The 19,142-nt window shown below is 41.3% G+C and overlaps 1 protein-coding gene across 1 annotated transcript in view; it reads left to right on the top strand.

The window, feature by feature from the left end:
- The window catches only part of LOC139743890 (receptor-type tyrosine-protein phosphatase F-like), a 95,038-nt gene that overhangs the window by 44,745 nt on the left and 31,151 nt on the right, over window positions 1-19,142 (top strand). The window contains exons 10-12 of the mRNA XM_071654358.1: window positions 1,405-1,545; window positions 9,865-9,993; window positions 10,221-10,370. Of these exons, the coding sequence (XP_071510459.1) occupies window positions 1,405-1,545; window positions 9,865-9,993; window positions 10,221-10,370 (420 nt within the window). The remainder of the gene's footprint in view (window positions 1-1,404; window positions 1,546-9,864; window positions 9,994-10,220; window positions 10,371-19,142) is intronic.

Genomic DNA, 19,142 nt, shown 5'->3' with positions numbered 1-19,142 from the left:
TCATCCAGGGGGTAGTTACCCAGGGGGTAGTTATCCGGGGGGTAGATGTCCTAGGGGTAATTGCCCTTGGGGGTAGTTGCCCTAGGAGGGTAGATGACCGGGTGGTAGTTGTCCTAGGGGTAATGGCCCCAGAGGGTGATTGCCCTAGGAGGGTAGTTGTCCGGGGGGTAGTTGCCCTAAGGGGGAATAGACCTGGGGGGGTAATTATCCGGGTGGTAGTTATCCGGAGGGTAGTTGCCCAGGGGGTAAGTGCCCGGATACGTTATTTTGATACTAAATTTGCGTATAACATCGGATCTTATCATGACGATATAATCAGTTGAATTTGCGTAAATTTTACCTGCTTTTCACGTAAGATTTTGTCGTCTAAAGTTCGTTTTTGGTTCCTGACCGGTTTAAGAAACTGTTGTTTCTGATTTTGGCTTTTTCGTAGAGAGGAAACTTAGATATTCATCATTTTATTGGAGTCAAGGAGATGCAAGCATGATTTATACTAGTTTTTTCTGTTTTGAAATGTCTGTAAAATTCACTCCTAAGCCGGAAGTATGCTCCACACAAAGTGTACAGTGGCGCGAAAGAGCTCTCTCATTGGACAGTGCTTGCATTCAGCACTTGAACTTGGCTTGAACTACACGCGTGCCAAGAAACCGCAAGTGGCATCAAACCGTTATGTAGCAGCGTAATGACGTAATGCAAGCGCTGAATGCAAGCGCTGTCCAATGAGAGAGCTTACTCTTTAGATTGCACGGTTTCAAGCTGATCAGCACTGACATCGATGTATATTTTACTGGTTCCTGACCGGTTTAAGCAACAAATTGTCAAGATGTTTACATGTATAGAAAGATTAAGAGATAGACTACCAAATAATGCATTTTTATTGAGATGCAAAGTGAATTCGGTACACGTATTCTTTTGACGTCTTGAACGTGTACTGCACGAATTACTTTTTTCATCACTTTTCAAGCTCAAATTACGCTATGATACTTTACATTTACAATAATTTGAGTAACATGTGACGATAGTTTACATATTTTCCTTGAATTTGCTGCCAAATTTGTGAATAGAAGGTGTATTTTTGTTGCCGAAAGCCAAAGGACAAAATCCCCTTCCGCAGCTCATTACGTATGCAAGCCTAGAGCGGGCTTGCGTACGAGTTGAATAAATACCAGCGAATTATCGGGTGCTGCGGTCTGACTGGTTTTATTCAGTTTTGTCGATGTGTCTTTTTTTTTTCTTTCTTTTTTCTTGGGGGAGGGGGGGGGGGGGTGGGGAGGCGTGGGCTGGACAGACAGCAATTCTTATGCTGTAAATCAAGGCATATTCCGCCATTACTTACATAATTAAGAAAGACAGTGTGTGCCGCAGTGTGCTTCTTTATTTATGTATTCCTGCACGTGCTTCCAGGTTGTGGCAACAATAATTGGGGAAAGGGATGCACGGTTGTCTGCGCTGGTAATGGAAACTGCCGTAGTCACCTTTTGTCCGTCCCTGACCCTGTGGGTGTGTCTTGCCAAGCCGGATTCGGAGGAAACAGATGTCAATCAGGTTGGCTCATTCGTTGTTTCCTTTACTATTGTTGAACAGAGCATTCGTTTGTATGGGGTCTAATTTTTCTACATGACTATTACCTCTGTGTATACCCGATCCGTTTTCTTGAACTTTGTGGGCACAATGTTGATGTGGGTCTGTCTGAGTGCGTGCGCGCGTGCGAGCGTGTGTGTGTGAGTGTGTAATGTGTGTGTGGGTGGGGGTAGTGTTAATGAGGAAAGGCCGGGAGGAGTACAGCTGCTCGATTATTTGGGCATGCGTGCTTATGCTCGATTGTGTATCTGGGAGAGGAGGTGTAAATTCTTAAAACGCGCTCGCACTCTTTTTCTTAAAACAGGAGAATGAGAGGATATATGGCGAAAAACCTGACAAATAGTATGAGAACATTGATGGAGGAGAAAATATTAGGTGTGGGGTTGAGGGAGAAAGCACCAATCATTGAAATTTATTCATAAGGAATTCATACTTGCCCATGTTGGCAGTTTACATTAAAAACGCAGGTTTAGCAATATTCTCGAAAATGGTTGTGTATGATCATTGGAAAAGAAATAATACTATTGATAAATTGGCCAAAACTGCACATCACTACTGTGTGGCATAAAATACTAGAAATCTTATCATTGTGGTGTGAATTATTTCAAAAAAACATTCAATAAGTGCTTAAGTGAATTTTCGAGGATTATGAGCAGTGTTATGAAGTAACAAACATTTTACAAAATTTGTAAAATGTTTACCTGATTGTTCCACAGCTAGTCTTAGTAACAGCTATCAGCTACATTATTGACTTTACATTATGATAGAAGCTATAAACAATTATTTTTTGAAGATAAAGAGAGACAATGAAGCTATAAGACAACACTCGAAGCTTATTATAAGAGATATGTAAACTCTGTGTTGTTGTTGTTGTAATTGTTTTTGTTGTTGTTGTTACAGTTGTTGTTGTTGTTGTTGTTAGATAGCAGGGCAAGTGAGTGTCGATATCTGATCGCTGGTATAGTTATTACCTCTTCTAAAACATTTTTCCATACTGTTTCCTAGACATACGATAACCAGAAAACATTATGCTTAAATTATTTAGACGAATTATGTGTTGATGAAAATTATTGGCATCTGATTTCAGAATGTCAGTTATAACACGATAGAGCCCCCACCATCCCAATAAAAATGCGTTTTACTACCCTCGTGCCTTGTTTTTGTTATATTATACTCCCAGTTATTTCGGAGCTCTAGTTCTTTTTTATTTATTTTGCAAAGCCGTTTCTACGCCTGAAAACAGGGAGCTTTAGAACGCGGACAGGGGGAAAAATGTCCTGCGCATGCGCAGAATCGTTTATATATGTAAATAAATCATGTGTATATCTCGCGTTGTCTGAGTTTTCAATACCCGTTCTGAGCTATTTTTGCGTCCGCTCAAGCCACTACGCTATGCTTGATGTAATGATCGTATGAGGACGCCATTTTACTTTGTATAGGTAGCGTCCTCGTCTAATCTAAAGGCCGCGTCACACCAGCCTTGCATGCGACTTAAAAAGAACAATTTTGACTACCCGGAGGTCCCCGTAGATATCCGCACATGACAGTACCTAGCATGTATCTCAAAAGTAGTCGCCCGGAGGTGCGCACGCATATTTTTTTACCCGCAACCGTGTTTAGGCCCTGTCACACCTTTCCGGGCAAGCTACTCGGGCTTGTTACGTGTAGGGATTTTCTAGCATACCGGACATTCTTGAGGGCGGAAAAGGATTTGTGCGAGTCAGCGCATGTGTCTTACTTGCTGGACGCGTTATACTTGCGAGTATACTGTGTGACCTTTGTACCAGTCGCGTGGGGGCTGACAACTTAGTGAAGGAATTCCTCTAATAGTCTGGGTGCCAGAGGCTGAACCTTGTTTTACCGTCCACCCAATGTTTTCTGATGGTTTCAACCTATTTTGGGGGTGCTGAATCCGAATCTGGATGATGCAACTCTTGCATCCTTGAGGGTTTTGAGATATTCAAGATGGCCGCCAATATGGCCGCCCAAACCGGAAATTCCCACGTATTTCCTTCTAGATGGTGAGAAATGGAAAACAATTGATGGTTTCAACCTATTTTGAGAGTGCTGAATCCGAATCTGGATGATACAACACTTGCATCCTTGAGGATTTTGAGATATTCAAGATGGCCCCCAAAATGGCCGCCCAAACCGAAAATTCCCACGTATTTCCTTCTAAATGGTGTGAAATTAAAAATAATTGATGATTCTACCCTATTTCGAGGGTGCTGAATCCGAATATGGATGATGCAACTCCTGCATCCATGAAGTTTTTTGAGATATTCAAGATGGCCGCCAAAATGGCCGCCAATTAGAACCGGAAATTCCCATGTATATCCTTCCAAATGGTGAGAAATTGGAAACAATTCATGGTTTTACCCTATTTCGAGGGTGCTGACTCCGAATCTGGATGATGCAACTCTTGCATCCTTGAGGATTTTGAGATATTCAAGATGGCCCCCAATATGGCCGCCAAAACCAAAAATTCCCACGTATTTCCTTCTAAATGGTGTGAAATTGAAAATAATTGATTATTCTACCCTATTTCGAGGGTGCTGTATCCGAATCTGGATGATGCAACTCTTGCATCCATGAAGTTTTTGAGATATTCAAGATGGCCGCCAAAATGGCCGCCAATTAAAACAAGAAATTCCCATGTATTTCCTTCTAAATGGTGAGAAATTGAAAACAATTGATGGTTCAACCCTAATTCGAGGGTGCTGAATCCGAATCTGGATGATGCAACTCCTGCATTGTTGAAAATTTTGAGATATTCATGTATTTCCTTGTAAATGGTGACAATTTGAAAGCAATTGGTGGTTTTTATCTCATTTTGAGTGTGCTGAATCCGAAGCTGCAGGATTCAACTTTAGCATCCTTAACGGTGTAGAGATGGTAAAGATGGTCGCCAAAAATGACCGCCAAAAACGGAAATTCATAGGTAGATCCCCTATTTCCTTCTAAATGGTGTAAAAATATAAAACAGTTGGTGGTTTCACCCTATTTTGAGTTTGCTGAATTTGATGCTCCAGGGTACAGCTCTTGCTTCCTTGAGGGTTTCGAGATAGTAAAGGTGGCCGTCAGAATGGCCCCCAAATGGCCGTCAAAAACGAAATTTTCCATGTAAGCCCTATATTACATTCTAAATGGCGTAAAATTAAAAAAAAATTGGCGGTTTTACTCTATTTTGAAGGTGCTGAATCCGAACCTGGTTGATGCAACATTCGTGTTCTTTTTTTAGGGTTTTGAGATGTCCAAGATGACCACCAAATTAACTGTCAAAAATTGGAAAATTTTAGACCCTATTCAGCACCGTGACCCTCGAAACTTGGTTGTTTAAATTTGTCCATTCTTTTAGGGTTCTTAGACGTCCAAGATGACGGCCAAAATAAGTGGCAGATATTCCAATGTTAATATATTTTTTCCTAATGGTTAAAATTTTAAAATAAATTGATGGTTTTACCCTATTTCGAGGGTGCTGAAGGTTTTTGAAGGTTTTGAGACATCTATAAATGTCCTGTATAAGCGGAAACTCCTTAACATTTTCTTATACTTAAATGGTGAAGTATTGTGCTCTAACGCGAAACGGGGGATTAAACCCAGGGTGAAAAGCAATAATTCGTATTCTAACATTCAACTCAGTTGAGTGGATTTGTCAAATCAGCTGAAAGTTTTTGGCATCCAAAATGACTGTCACAATGATATTGTAATATACTGAGATATTCCGATATGTCTCAAACGGAACTTTAGCACGTACTGGAAAAAAAAAAGTGATATTGACATCATACTGAAACGTACAAACACAAAGATACGACTGAAAATTCCTTTATGCATAATTGTTAATAATGCTTGTGGTCGCCAATATGGCTTCACAGATGTGAAGTTAATCCTTTTCGGCTATAAATAGAGTAAAATTAAATTATAGCTTGCTGGTATTTGGTGTTGAAACTTGTCTTGTATTCTGACAAGTCTCGCCTCGTATTTTTATGAAACTTGTCTCATATTTTGATTACGTCATTGGAAATGGTTGTATCCATGACCACTATAGTAGATATCAATAAGGGTAATTTCAAAAGCACTCTGCGCGATTATGATATTCGTAAGTACTGGATTATCAACTATTACCTTACATGTTGTCGTTTGGTTTTTTATTCATTTTTTTTTTAACAGCGCGTTACCTGTGATTTGTCCATCCCCTCTTGTGTGTTTGTAATATCTATATATCTATATCTATATCTATCTATCTATATATATATATATATATATATATATATAATGTTACATCATATTGCCGAAAAAAAATGAAGCATAACTATAAAAATGTCCAACTCGTATCTCCAACAATGTCATCAAGACCACCAATATAAACCAATTAACCAATTTGAGTATTAATGGATGAAGAGATTTGAACTGCTCATGGATTAAGACAGGTAATGTTGGGTAAACTTCTCTTCGTCACTATCACAATATGATTTAGATGAACCGCTGGCACACTTGTATCGTACCAACTAAAAGATATCCGGTAGAGCTGGTTTCACTGTATTATACAGCAAGTTCAAACTGTGCCATTGACGAAAACATGAAATCTTTCGGTCAAAAATAAGATAAGGGTAAAACCATCAATTGTTATAAATTTCTCACCATTTATAAGAAGGAAATACATAAGAATTTCCGTTTTGGCGGCCATTTTGGCAGCCATCTTGAATATCTCAAGGTGAATCATCCAGATTCGGATTCAGCATCCTCGATATAGGGTAAAACCATCAATTGTTTTCTATTTCTCATCATTTAAAAGCTAATTCATAGTAGTTTCCGGTTTTAATTGGTGGCAATTTTGGCTGCCATTTTGGCGGCCATCTTGAATATCTCAATACCTCCAAGGATGCAAGTGTTGCATCATCCAGATTCGGATTCAGCACCCTATAAGGTAGAAACATCAATTGTTTTCAATTTCCCACCATTTAGAAGGAAATTCATGGGAATTTCCGGTTTTGGCGGCCATTTTGGCGGCCATCTTGAATATATCACAACCCTCAAGGATGCAGGAGTTGCATCATCCTGATTCGGATTCAGCACCACCGAGCTCGGGTGAAACCATTAATTGTTTTCAATTTCTCACCATTTAGAAGGAAATATATAGGAATTTCCGATTTTGGCAGGCATTTTGGCGGCCATCTTGAATATCTCAAAATCTTCACGAATGCAACAGTTGCATCATCCAGATTCGGATTTGGCACCCTCGAAATAGGGTAAAACCATCAATTGTTTTCAATTTCTTACCATCTTGAAGGAAATACATGGGAATTTCCGGTTTGGGCGGCCATATTGGCGGCCATCTTGAATATCTCAAAACCCTCAAGGATGCAAGAGTTGCATCATCCAGATTTGGATTCAGCACCCGCGAAATAGGGTTGAACCATCAAAAAATATTGGGTGGACGGTAAAACAAGGTTAGGCCCAAAAAGTGGCTTTGGCACCCAGACTATAATGGAATGGCTGAAATCTCACAGAATTTCGTTATCTTGGCTTTATACGGGACTGCGAAGTACCTGCGTGGGAATTGCCTGGGAAGTACTGCCGCTATAAAGGGTCTCCTACTGGCGTTCTGCGTGGACCTCTACGGGCATTCCAGCGACTCACCCGGAAAAAGTTTGGGTCATGCTCAAAACTTGGCTGCGGTTAAATCGGACTTGCGTGAGCACCTCCGGGCAACTACGCGCTAGATACTGTCAGGTGCGGACCAACTGCGGAGAGCTCCTTGGAGTAAATTTGTTTCCCCGCAAGTCAAGCCGCAGAAGTTCCCCCGTACGGTATGACACGGCATGAATGAAAATTGCAAACATTCTTGTTCGCCCGCTGAAAATCTTCTACGTGCTGGAAACTACCTCCTCGCCACAAGCCCGCGTTATGGTGTGACACGGCCTTAAAGCTACTTTGCAACACGGCGCATGCAGGGAGAGAGGAGAACGGTCAACGCAATCATCGTCTCAAACTGCGTCCGCTCGTAAATCTAAAGTTCCCTATTATGTAATATAATATGTTTTAGATTAGGCGTTTTCACATCAGCCCGATGTTTCGAAATAGCGCGCTATTTTGCTGACTATTTTCTGCGAAAAATATCTCGAGCTTGGATTTTCATCGGGCTGATGTGAAAACGCCTAGTGTGTAAATGAGAATCTGTGTATGCGATTAAAAAGCGGATAATCGGTTGCTCGCATACCTTCTGTGCCTCGTACAAGTTGAAAGTACACTTGCAATTTTCTTTGTTTCACGGAATACGGGAACAATTAATGTGTTACCATTTGTTCCACTTAACATAGCTTATTATACATTATTACAGACAGCGCAGCATCCAGTTTTGTTGTTGTTGTTGTCTTGTTCAGTTCAGCTCAGTTCAGTTCAGTTTATTTCTTTCCATCAAGCAAAAAGTGAAGCAAGATAATAATATTATAATTTAAAGCATGCGTAAAACAATCACATAGTTTGACTAATTTGAATCAAACAAAAAGAAATACACAACGAAAATTGAATCGCATAGTTGTTATGGGATATGATATAAGTATGAATTTAGAACACCTTTTTCATTTCACCTCATACTTTCACAATAAAGGTATGGAAAAGAGTGGTTACCCATAGACACGATTGAGTGAATACAGTATAAATGTTAGTAGAAGACATTAGTGAGGGTTTGAGGAAAACCGGACAATCCGTTCAAAAGTTATGAATCTCTCAAGTTCCTGCTCAGTCACTGTTGGATAAGAAGACTTCTACAACTTGTGATGTCACATGTGTAGAACGATATGAGGAAGATACACAGAAAATTCAACATTGTTTTATGTATATATTTTCGCATAATAAAAGAACACTTGACTTGCCTCCTTCAGAAGGCAGGGGGATATCACCCTTAATAATACGACAGTGACAAGTGGACAAAATGTGCTTTTTTTTTTCAAACAATAAAATTTTGCGAAATTCTCTTTGCATTTTCTAAAATATCTTTCTACGCAGTGGCATCGTACACTTTTGTAGTCTTCTCATCCAGCAGTTACTGCGCAGAAACATTAAAAAAAAAATTGAACAGATTGTCCGATTTCCCCCACTTTTTCTCTGATGTGTTCAAATAATATTGTAGCTTTCACTCAATCCACTGTATACAGGTGGACTTGTCCTTTAAAGTGCAGAAAATACAATTTCAGGCAAGTCTAGCAATGTTTAAATTGCAAGAACTATTCAATGAGCCGTGTGTACCCAACAGAAGAAAAAACACAGACCAAAACAAAAGAAACACAATAGTGGATATGATTATGTATACACACACACATGCATGTTTATTGCCCGCTATGCGTAAAACAGAAGAAAACAAAAACAAAAACAGATGAATACATTGACAAAGAATTCGACATCGTACAAGACAACACAGCAGCATTAACAAACAACAGAGAGGACAGCAGAGAGGAATGAATACAGAAGAATGTACAATGATTTGCATCTTTTAGAACACGCTACTCCATCGCCGCAGCAGGCAAAAAAAAATACGACAATTATTACATAAAGATTAGATGTTGAAAGCAATTGTTTTCGTTTGTATTTCATCGTAGTTACGAGTAGTTTACAAGATTCCTTTACACTGTTGCCATGGTGGTAACTAACGTTTTGGTCCAGCATATACAATAAGTTTAATGTATTTGGGGTATGCACTGTTCTGAAGAAGGGAAGGTGGAATTCATTCGATTGTCGCGTTGTGACTATTTATGTGAAAAAAAAAAAATCTTGATATATTTTCAGGAGATGTTTACTGTTATAATGTTATAATTGAACATAAACTTACCAAGCTGAAATAAATACAAATATTCTATTATCTAGATTTTAAAGATTTTGTGATAAGTCGTTATAAACGCAATATCCTTCCAAACATTATTCGAATCTTGATATTTCATGATATAATATCAATGCCACTGATAACTGACTGAAGGAAAAAGGAAGTGACCGTGCTGGCTGGTAATCATCAGGATGACGTAATGCACTCAGGAAGTTATACAGTGAAATTAGCAGTCGATTGCCAATTTACCAAAGACCTGTAGTCACCCTTACCTCAGCTGTTTTTATGCAGTCTTTTTGTTTTCCTGTTGATACTTTACAAATATGCACACACACAAACAAACAATCAAACTGACAACTCTCTCTCTCTCTCTCTCCCTTGGGAGATGGTAAACGGTAAGGACACGTTAAATATATGCAAAGATGATAATCAATGCCGCATTCCTGTTTCGCTTTCATGTGCAGCGTGTTCCGGCGGAACCTTTGGAGCGAACTGTGAGCTGGACTGTAACTGTGCGTCCGGCGTGGCGTGTAACTCGGCCACGGGATGCCAAGGAGACTGTGCCGCTGGGTATTCTGGAGATCTGTGTCAGAGTAAGAAAACAAACAAGCAAACGAACATAACCAAAACGTGATGATGTTCGTCCATTTTTTTTTTTCTGTGCTCTGGGTAAAAATTTTCGGATTTGATATTTCTTGGCTGTAAATGGAATATGATTGGTACAAAAGAATGATATTCAAATTTATGTCTTTGCTTCTTTCACTTGATATTTTTGGTCAATTTTGATTGAAATATTTGCACTGTCAATCAAACACTGAAGCCCCTGGAGTATGCAGAGAAGGCTATTTTGGAACCCTGTGTAACTATCCCTGCCATTGTAAGACCAGCAGGACCTGTAATCGGACTAGCGGCCAGTGTCCTGGCGATGACTCCTGCGCCGATGGCTGGGGTGGTTCGGACTGTCAGCAAGGTAAAGCAGAAGTTCACAAATTACGATATGCTAATTATTACGAAGAAACAAGGTCTAGCACTACTATTTCCACATGGGAATGATATAAAGCTCGCAATCAAGATTTTGAAAGTTTAGTGGGTTTTTCCCCCTATTTTGTGGTGGAGGGCGGGAGTACATTGGCGGGAGGCGCTCGGTAAGTAAATTTCCGTAGTTCAGTGTATGACGGAAATGTTATTTTGAGAACATCTTAGCGTCACAAAATATAGTAGAGTAATGTCGATAGCTCAATAAATGAATGCTTGATTTTATATCTCACAACAGTCAGGCAACACAATAGTAAAAGTTACATTAAGTTGTGAAATGTTCCGCCGAAAAGTCACTTTGATTTCAACCTTACATGAAAGTCAAATGAGTTGTTAATGTCATCTTATTCCCTTACAATATTGTCCAGCCTATGGTTTGCACACAACACAGGAAATCACGAGAATCTTGCCGTCATAAAATAAAATCTAACTTGATTTTGCTCTATGGCGGCTCCTCTTCAAGTCCCACAGTGGCGGATCTATATATATAGCTTTTTGCCAAGGGGGGAGAGGGTGACCCAATGACAATTTTCTTGCATTATTGGCTAACAAGCAAACGTTTGTTTTGTTTTTGTTTTGTTTGTTTTTTTGTTTTTGCTGCCACTTCTTTTCCAAAATCATGTATTCCTTCATTCATTCATTTCTTTCTTTTTCAAGTTCCTTTTTTTTGTGGGGGGGGGGGGGGGGGGGGGGGTTCACATCCAACCGAAACATGATAATGAATATCTACCTGAAATTGAATACATAAATTGCAACACATTACATACAAAAAGATATGTTTACAAAATATTTTAAGCGAAATGCTGGAAATTGGGACGAATGCTAAAAATCAGTGCCTTTAGGGGACATCCCCCACTCACACGCACACACACGTAATACAACAAATCATACAATGATCGATATACTGTTATACATAAAAATCAGACATACAAGAGAAAGTAAGATATGGTGACCTAACTAACCCGAAGCAAACACCCAGGACAAATCCCTACACTCTGTCATGTAGGAAGAGTGTGTGTGAGAGAGAGAGAGAGAGAAACTGATTACGCGGTCTGAAGATAAAAGATAGAAGAATAAAAGAAGATAAAAGATAGAAGAATAAACAAGACCGCTCAGCAATAATTTCTTGATTTAACAGCAAATAATTTCAGTTCTTTGCAACCATTAAAGAATCAGCACAACTTCACAAGTATTTCATGATGTTTATGTGTACAACATTCATTTTGGTGATGGGACTCGGATACATTCCTGTAAATAATAAAAGAAAATTTCAAATCATTTTAAAAGAACTTAAACTTCGAGACGCTTTAAATGTATCACAAAGATTGTCCCAATATTTAGGTCCAGCAGCGGCGTCGATTCGTTTTCACCATCGGGAGGGGAGGGGAGCAAAACTTGGACTTAAAATATCTGTGCCAGGAAACGGAGCGACCGAGCGGGGGAGGGTGTGGGAGTGGGTATCCCCCCCCCCCCCCACACACACACACACCAGGGAGAGTTTTGCATTTTGAGACCTGAAATTCATCGTTCTGATGCACACTTCAGGTGAAACTTTTGAGTATTTTTTTCCTGTCAAAAAAAGTTTGTAAAAAATCACAGATAACTGAATGACTAAATCGCGGGATCTCAGCTCTTGTCCCGCGTGTGCTATATCACTGTGTAGGCCTATAGTGATACATTGAAGTTGACTGGAGGGGGGTGGGGTGTATAGCCCTGTAGAGCCCACTAATGTCAAAATCGCCCACTAATGTCAAAACAACCACTAATGTCATAACACGTCGACGACAAAATACAACCACTAATGTCATATCACGTCGACGACAAATGTCAAAACAACCACTAAATGTCATAACACGTCGACGACAAATGTCAAAATTTCCATTTTTACTGCAAATGTCATAACACGTCGACGACAAATGTCAAAATCGAATTAACCACTAATGTTATAACACGTCGACGACAAATGTCAAAATTTCCTAATTTACTGCAAATGTCATGACGCGTCACAAGGGCGGATCCAGGAATTTCATAAAGGGGAGGCGCCTTTACAAAATCAAAGGCTGGCGCGACCCTCGCCCCCTCCCCCTCATTTTCTTATTTTTATTTCTGTTATGTTGACAAAATAAAGACTGGGGGCACTAAAGGGGGATGCGCCCCCTCTAAATCCGCGATTGCGTCAACCACAAATATCAATATTGGATTAACCACAAATGTTATAACGCGCCACAGGGGCAGATCCAGGAATTCCGTGAAGGGGGGGGGGGGGGGCGCCTTCAAAATCAAAGGCTGGCGCGACCCACCTTTTCTTATTTTTGTTTCTGTTGGTTTAACCTAATATAGTGAGGGTGCACCAGAGGGGGAAGCGCCCCTCTCGATCCATCATTGCGTCAACATGGTCAACCACAAATGGAAAAAGTCATTACTTGCATTACAGGGGCGGATCCATGAATTTTGTAAAGGGGAGGCGTCTTTACAAAGTCAAAGGCTGGCGCGACCCTCCCCCTCCCAATTTTCTTCTTTTTATTTCTGTTGTGTTGACGAAATAAAGAGAAGGGCACTAAAGGGGGGGGGGGTGCGCCCCCTCTCAATCCGCGATTGCGTCAACCACAAGTCAAAATCGGGGATTAACCACAAATGTCACAACACGTCGACCACAAATGTCATAACACGTCGACCACAAATGTCATAACGCGTAACAAGGGCGTATCCAGGAATTCCGTGAAGGGGAGGCGCCTTTACAAAATCAAAGGCTCTCGCGACACCATCCCATTTTCTTCTTTTCATTTTCTCTTGTTTTAACAAAATATAGAGAGGGGGCACCATGGGGGATATGCCCCCTCTCGATCCATGATTGCGTCAACCACAATAATGACCAAACTCATTGCTTGCATTACAGGGGCAGATCCAGGAATTTCGTAAAGGGGAGGCGTCTTTACAAAGTAAAAGGCTTGCGCGACCCTCCCCCCCCCCCTCCGACATTTTCTTCTTTTTATTTCTGTTGTGTTGATGAAATAAAGAGAGGGGGCACTGAAGGGGGATGAGCCCCCTCTCAATCCGCGATTGCGTCAAAAGCAAATGTCAAAATCGGGATTAACCACAAATGTCATAACACGTCGACCACAAAGGTCATAATGCGTTACAGGGGCGTATCCAAGAATTCCGTGAAGGGGAGGCGCCTTTACAAAATCAAAGGCTCGCGCGACACCACCCCATTTTCTTCTTTTCATTTTCTCTTGTTTTAACAAAAATAGAGGGGGGGATTCCGTAAAGCGTAAAGGGGAGACGTCTTCTCAAAATGAAAGGCTGGCGCAATCCCCCTCCCCTTGTTAATTTCTTTTTATTTCTTTTGTTTAAACGACAGTTAAAGCGGCTGTCTTTGATTTTGTAAAGGAGCCTCCACTTTACGGAATTCCTGGTTCAGCCCTCTGAAATGCAAACAATGGGTTTTGCCATTAACTTGTGGTTGACGCAGTCGCGGATCTAGAGGGGGACGCGGTACCCCCTCCCCGTCTCTATTTTTGTTAACACAAAAGAAATTAAACGCGTCTCTCCTTTACGGAATTTGGACCCGCCCCTCTAATGCAAGCAATGAGTTTTGACATTTGTGTTTAACCCAATCGCGGATCGAGAAGGGGCGCATACCTTTATGGTGCCTCCTTGAATTTTTTTAAACAATAGAAATAAGAAAGAATGAGGGGTGCGGCAGATTTTAATTTTGTAAAGGCGCTTCCCCTTTACAGAATTCCTGGATCCACCCGTGTAAGGCAAGCAATAAGTTTTTAGGGATATTATGGTTAACGCAATCGCGGATCGAGAAGGAGGTGCATCCCCCTCTGGTGCCACCTCTCTTTTTTAAAACAATAACAATAAAATATGGGGGGTGCGGCAGCCCTTATAATTATTTTGTAAAGGCGCCTCGCGTTTACTGAATTCCTGGATCCGCCCTTACTGCAAGCAATGAGTTTTGACATTTGTGGTTGACGCAATCAAGGATTGGGAGGGGACTGATACATCTCTGGTGCCCCCCTTTTTTTTTCGTTAAAACAACAAAAATAAATGAAAATGGGGGAATGGAATAATGCAAGCAATGAGTTTTGACATTTGTGTTTAACCCAATCGCGGATCGAGAAGGGGCGCATACCTTTATGGTGCCTCCTTGAATTTTTTTAAACAATAGAAATAAGAAAGAATGAGGGGTGCGGCAGATTTTAATTTTGTAAAGGCGCTTCCCCTTTACAGAATTCCTGGATCCGCCCGTGTAAGGCAAGCAATAAGTTTTTAGGGATATTATGGTTAACGCAATCGCGGATCGAGAAGGAGGTGCATCCCCCTCTGGTGCCACCTCTCTTTTTTAAAACAATAACAATAAAATATGGGGGGTGCGGCAGCCCTTATAATTATTTTGTAAAGGCGCCTCGCGTTTACTGAATTCCTGGATCCGCCCTTACTGCAAGCAATGAGTTTTGACATTTGTGGTTGACGCAATCAAGGATTGGGAGGGGACTGATACATCTCTGGTGCCCCCCTTTTTTTTTCGTTAAAACAACAAAAATAAATGAAAATGGGGGAATGGAATAATGCAAGCAATGAGTTTTGACATTTGTGTTTAACCCAATCGCGGATCGAGAAGGGGCGCATACCTTTATGGTGCCTCCTTGAATTTTTTTTTAAACAATAGAAATAAGAAAGAATGAGGGGTGCGGCAGATTTTAATTTTGTAAAGGCGCCTCCCTTTTACGGAATTCCTGGATCCACCCCTGTAATGCAAACAATGAGTTTTGACATTATTTTGTGGTTGACGCAATCTCAGATGGGGGGGGGGGGGGGGGGGGGGCGCACCCCCTCTAGTGCCCCCTATCTATTTTTTGTTAGAATAACAGAAATAAAAAGAAAAAAAGGGGGTAATAGGGTTGCGGCAGCTTTGATTTTGTAAAGGCGCCTCCCCTTTACGGAATTCCTGTATCCGCCCCTATAATGCAAGCGATGAGTGTTGACATTTTGTGGTTGACGCAATCGCGGATCGAGAAGGGGGCGCATCCCCCGTAAAACGCAAAGGGGAGACGTCTTTTCAAAATGAAAGACTTGCGCAATCCCCCTCCCCCTTATTAATTTCTTTTTATTTCTTTTGTTAAAACGTAAAAAAAAAAGACAAAGAAAAGAATGGGGGTGCGGCAATCTTTAATTTTGAAAAGGGGCCTCCCTTTTACGGAATTCCTGGTTCCGCCCCATGCAATGCAAACAATGAGATTTGCCATAAACTTGTGGTTGACGCAGTCGCGGATCGAGAGGGGAGGGGGGGGGTGCGGTATACCCCCTCCTCGTCTCTATTTTTGTTAACACAAAAGAAATTAAATAAAAAAAGGAGAGGTGGTTTGCGCAAGCATTTGATTTTTTTTTTTAAATGCGTCTCCCCTTTACGGAATTCCTGGACCCACCCTTATAATGCAATCGCGGATCGAGAGGGGGCGCATTCCTCTCTGGTGCCTTCTTTCATTTTTTTTTTCAAACAACAGAAATAAAAAGAAAAAAATAGGGGATGCGGCAGTTCTTATTTTGTAAAGGCGGCTCCCCTTTACAAAACTCCTGGATCCACCCCTGTGACGTGTTATGACATTTGCAGTACGTTTGGAAATTTCGACATTTTTGTGGTCGACGTCTTATGACATTTGTGGTTAATCCAATTTTGACATTTCGCGGATCGAGAGGGGGCGTATCCCCCTCTGGTGCCCCCTCGCTATGTTTTGTTAACGCAACAGAAATAAAAATAAGAAAATGGGGGGGGGGTCACAAAGGCGACTCCCCTTTACGGAATTCCTGGATCCGCCCCTGTAATGCAAGCAATGAGATTTGATATTTGTGGTTGACGCAATAATGGAACGAGAGGGGACGCTTCCCCCTCTGGTGCCCCCTCACTATATTATATTAAAACAACAGAAATAAGAATAAGAAAATCGGGGGAGGGGGGCGCGCCAGCCTTTGTTTTTTTCTTAAAGGCGACCCCCCACCCCCTTTACGGAATTCCTGGATCCACCCCCGTAATGCAAGCAATGAGTTTTGATATTTGTGGTTGACGCAATCATGGATCGACAGGGGGCGCTTCCCCCTCTGGTTCCTCCTCACTATTATGTTAAAACAATATAAATAAAAATAAGAAAATTGGGGGGGGGGGTCACGCCAGCCTTTGATTTTTTTTTTTTTAAGGCGCCCCTCCCCTTTACGGAATTCCTGGATCCACCACTGTGACGCGTTATGACATTTGCAGTTAGTTTGAAAATGTTGACATTTGTGGTCGACGCGTTATGACATTTGGGGTTAATCCCCGATTTTGACATTTGCGGTTGACGCAATCGAGGATTGAGAGGGGGCGCATTCCCCATTAGTGCCCCCTCTCTTTATTTCGTCAACACGGAACACAGAAAATAGGGGAGGGAGTAGGGTCGCGCAAGCCTTTGACTTTGTAAAGACGCCTCCCCTTTACGAAATTCCTGGATCTGCCCCTGTAATGCAAGCAATGAGTTTGGTCATTTGTGGTTGACGCAATGATGGATCGAGAGGGGGCGCATCCCCCTCTGGTGCTCCCTTTCGCTTCTTTTTTTTTTAAACAACATAGATAAAAGGAAAAAATGGGGGGTGAGGTAGCCTTTAATTTTGTAAAGACGCCTCACCTTTACGGAATTCCTGGATCCGCCCCGTAATGCAAGCAATGAGTTTTGATATTATGTTGTGATTGACGCAATGATGGATCGAGAGGGGGCGCATCCCCCTCTGGTGCACCCTCACTATGATTATTAGGTTAAAACAACAGAAACAAAAATAAATGGGGGGGAGTGTCGCGAGAGCCTTTAGTTTTGTAAAGGTGCCCCCCCCCCCACTTTACGGAATTCCTGGATCCACCCCTGCGACGCGTTATGACATTTGTGGTTAAACCGCGATTTTGACTTGTGGTTGACGCAATCGCGGATTGAGAGGGGGCGCATCCCCCTTAAGTGCCCCTCTCTTTATTTCGTCAACACAACAGAAGTAAAAAGAAGAAAATAGGGAGGGGGAAGGTCGCGCCAGCCTTTGACTTTGTGAAGACGCCTCCCCTTTACAAAATTCCTGGATCCGCCCCTGTAATGCAAATAATGAGTTTTTCCATTTGTGGTTGACGCAAGGATGGATCGAGAGGGGGCGCTTCCCCCTTTGGTGCACCTTCACTATATTAGGTTAAACCAACAGATACAAAAATAAGCAAAGGGGGGTCGCGCCAGCCTTTGATTTTGTAAAGCCCCCCCCCCCCCCTTTACGGAATTCCTGGATCCGCCCCTGTGACGCGTTATGACATTTGTGGTCGACGTGTTATGACATTTGTTGTTAATCCAATATTGATATTTTGTGGTTGACGCAATCGCGGATTTAGAGGGGGCGCATCCCCCTTATAGTGCCCCCTCTCTTTATTTTGTCAACACAACAAAAATAAAAATAAGAAAATGGGGGGGGGGGGTGGGCGAGGGTCGCGCCAGCCTTTGATTTTGTAAAGGCGCCTCCCCTTTATGGAATTCCTGCATCCGCCCTTGTGACGCGTCATGACATTTGCATTAAATTTGGAAATTTTGACATTTGTCGTCGACGTGTTATGACATTAGTGGTTGTTATGACATTTGTCGTCGACGTGTTATGACATTAGTGGTTGTTTTGACATTTGTCGTCGACGTGTTATGACATTAGTGCTTGTTTTGACATTAATGGGCGATTTTGGCATTAGTGGGCTCTACAAGCCCCCTCCCATACGATGGAGCTTTTACATTTTTACTATTGAAAAAGATAGACCTGATGCACACTTTAGTGTGTGGAATATTCGGAAAATATGTCAATCCCCAAAGTGTACCGAGTGTAAATCTATAGACCGAGCCGAAGAAAGGTAAATTAATGAGGATAAGGAACATTTGGAATTATTTGAATTGAAGTGACAGATATGATGCACACTTTTTAATGACATGTTCTGAAATTTGTCAATCCCCCAAGGGACAATTGAAACTCAACAATCTGTTGCACAATGGGTGATTAATGTTTTAGCAGTTTTCTATCCAAAAAGCAAGATTTTTTGTTTCATTTCGGGAATTATTTGGGGACAAAAATTATTGACATTTTTGCCCCCTTGTCCTCAGGGATTGATGCGCTATGCATACGAGGGAGCTTGTGTATTTTTAGAATTCAAATGAAAATATCTCGTAGACACATTTGTGATGGAATTTGGGAAGCTATCAATCCCCCAAGACTTTCAGTGTACTAAACTTTTGAAGGGAAACCAAGCGGGGAAAGGGTTAAGTGAAAGGAGATGTCACTTAAATATAGGTAATTATAGATAGTCCTGGTTGAAGGCATATGAAATTCATCTAAGTGACGAGTTGGGTATTTATTGGGGTAGCGGTTTCTCGCAAACATGTTAGTGAAAACGGTATATAAATTGATACTGAGTTTGTGCATAAATTGGCCAACATGATAATAGTAAAGGTCGGTTATCTTTAAATTTTGTTTGTTTTCAGAAAACAAAACATCGGTGTCATATATGCAAGGATGTTCTTCTTTTTTTCTGGAGACTGCAGACAAGCAACAACAAAAAAAGAAGGAGAAGAAGAATAAGTCTTCATATTTTGGCTGCTTTTTTTTTCTCCACAAATCAGCTGACAAGCAAAAAACACACCCCCCCCCAAAAAAAAAAAAAAAA

The sequence above is a fragment of the Diadema antillarum genome, unplaced genomic scaffold (genome assembly GCF_040938485.1).
Source record: "Diadema antillarum isolate AM-2024a unplaced genomic scaffold, OU_Dant_1.0 seq00001119_RagTag, whole genome shotgun sequence".
NCBI classification, from domain to species: domain Eukaryota; kingdom Metazoa; phylum Echinodermata; class Echinoidea; order Diadematoida; family Diadematidae; genus Diadema; species Diadema antillarum.
The sequence above is the reverse complement of the archived record's forward strand: the minus strand, read 5'-3'. Positions and strand labels throughout refer to the sequence as shown.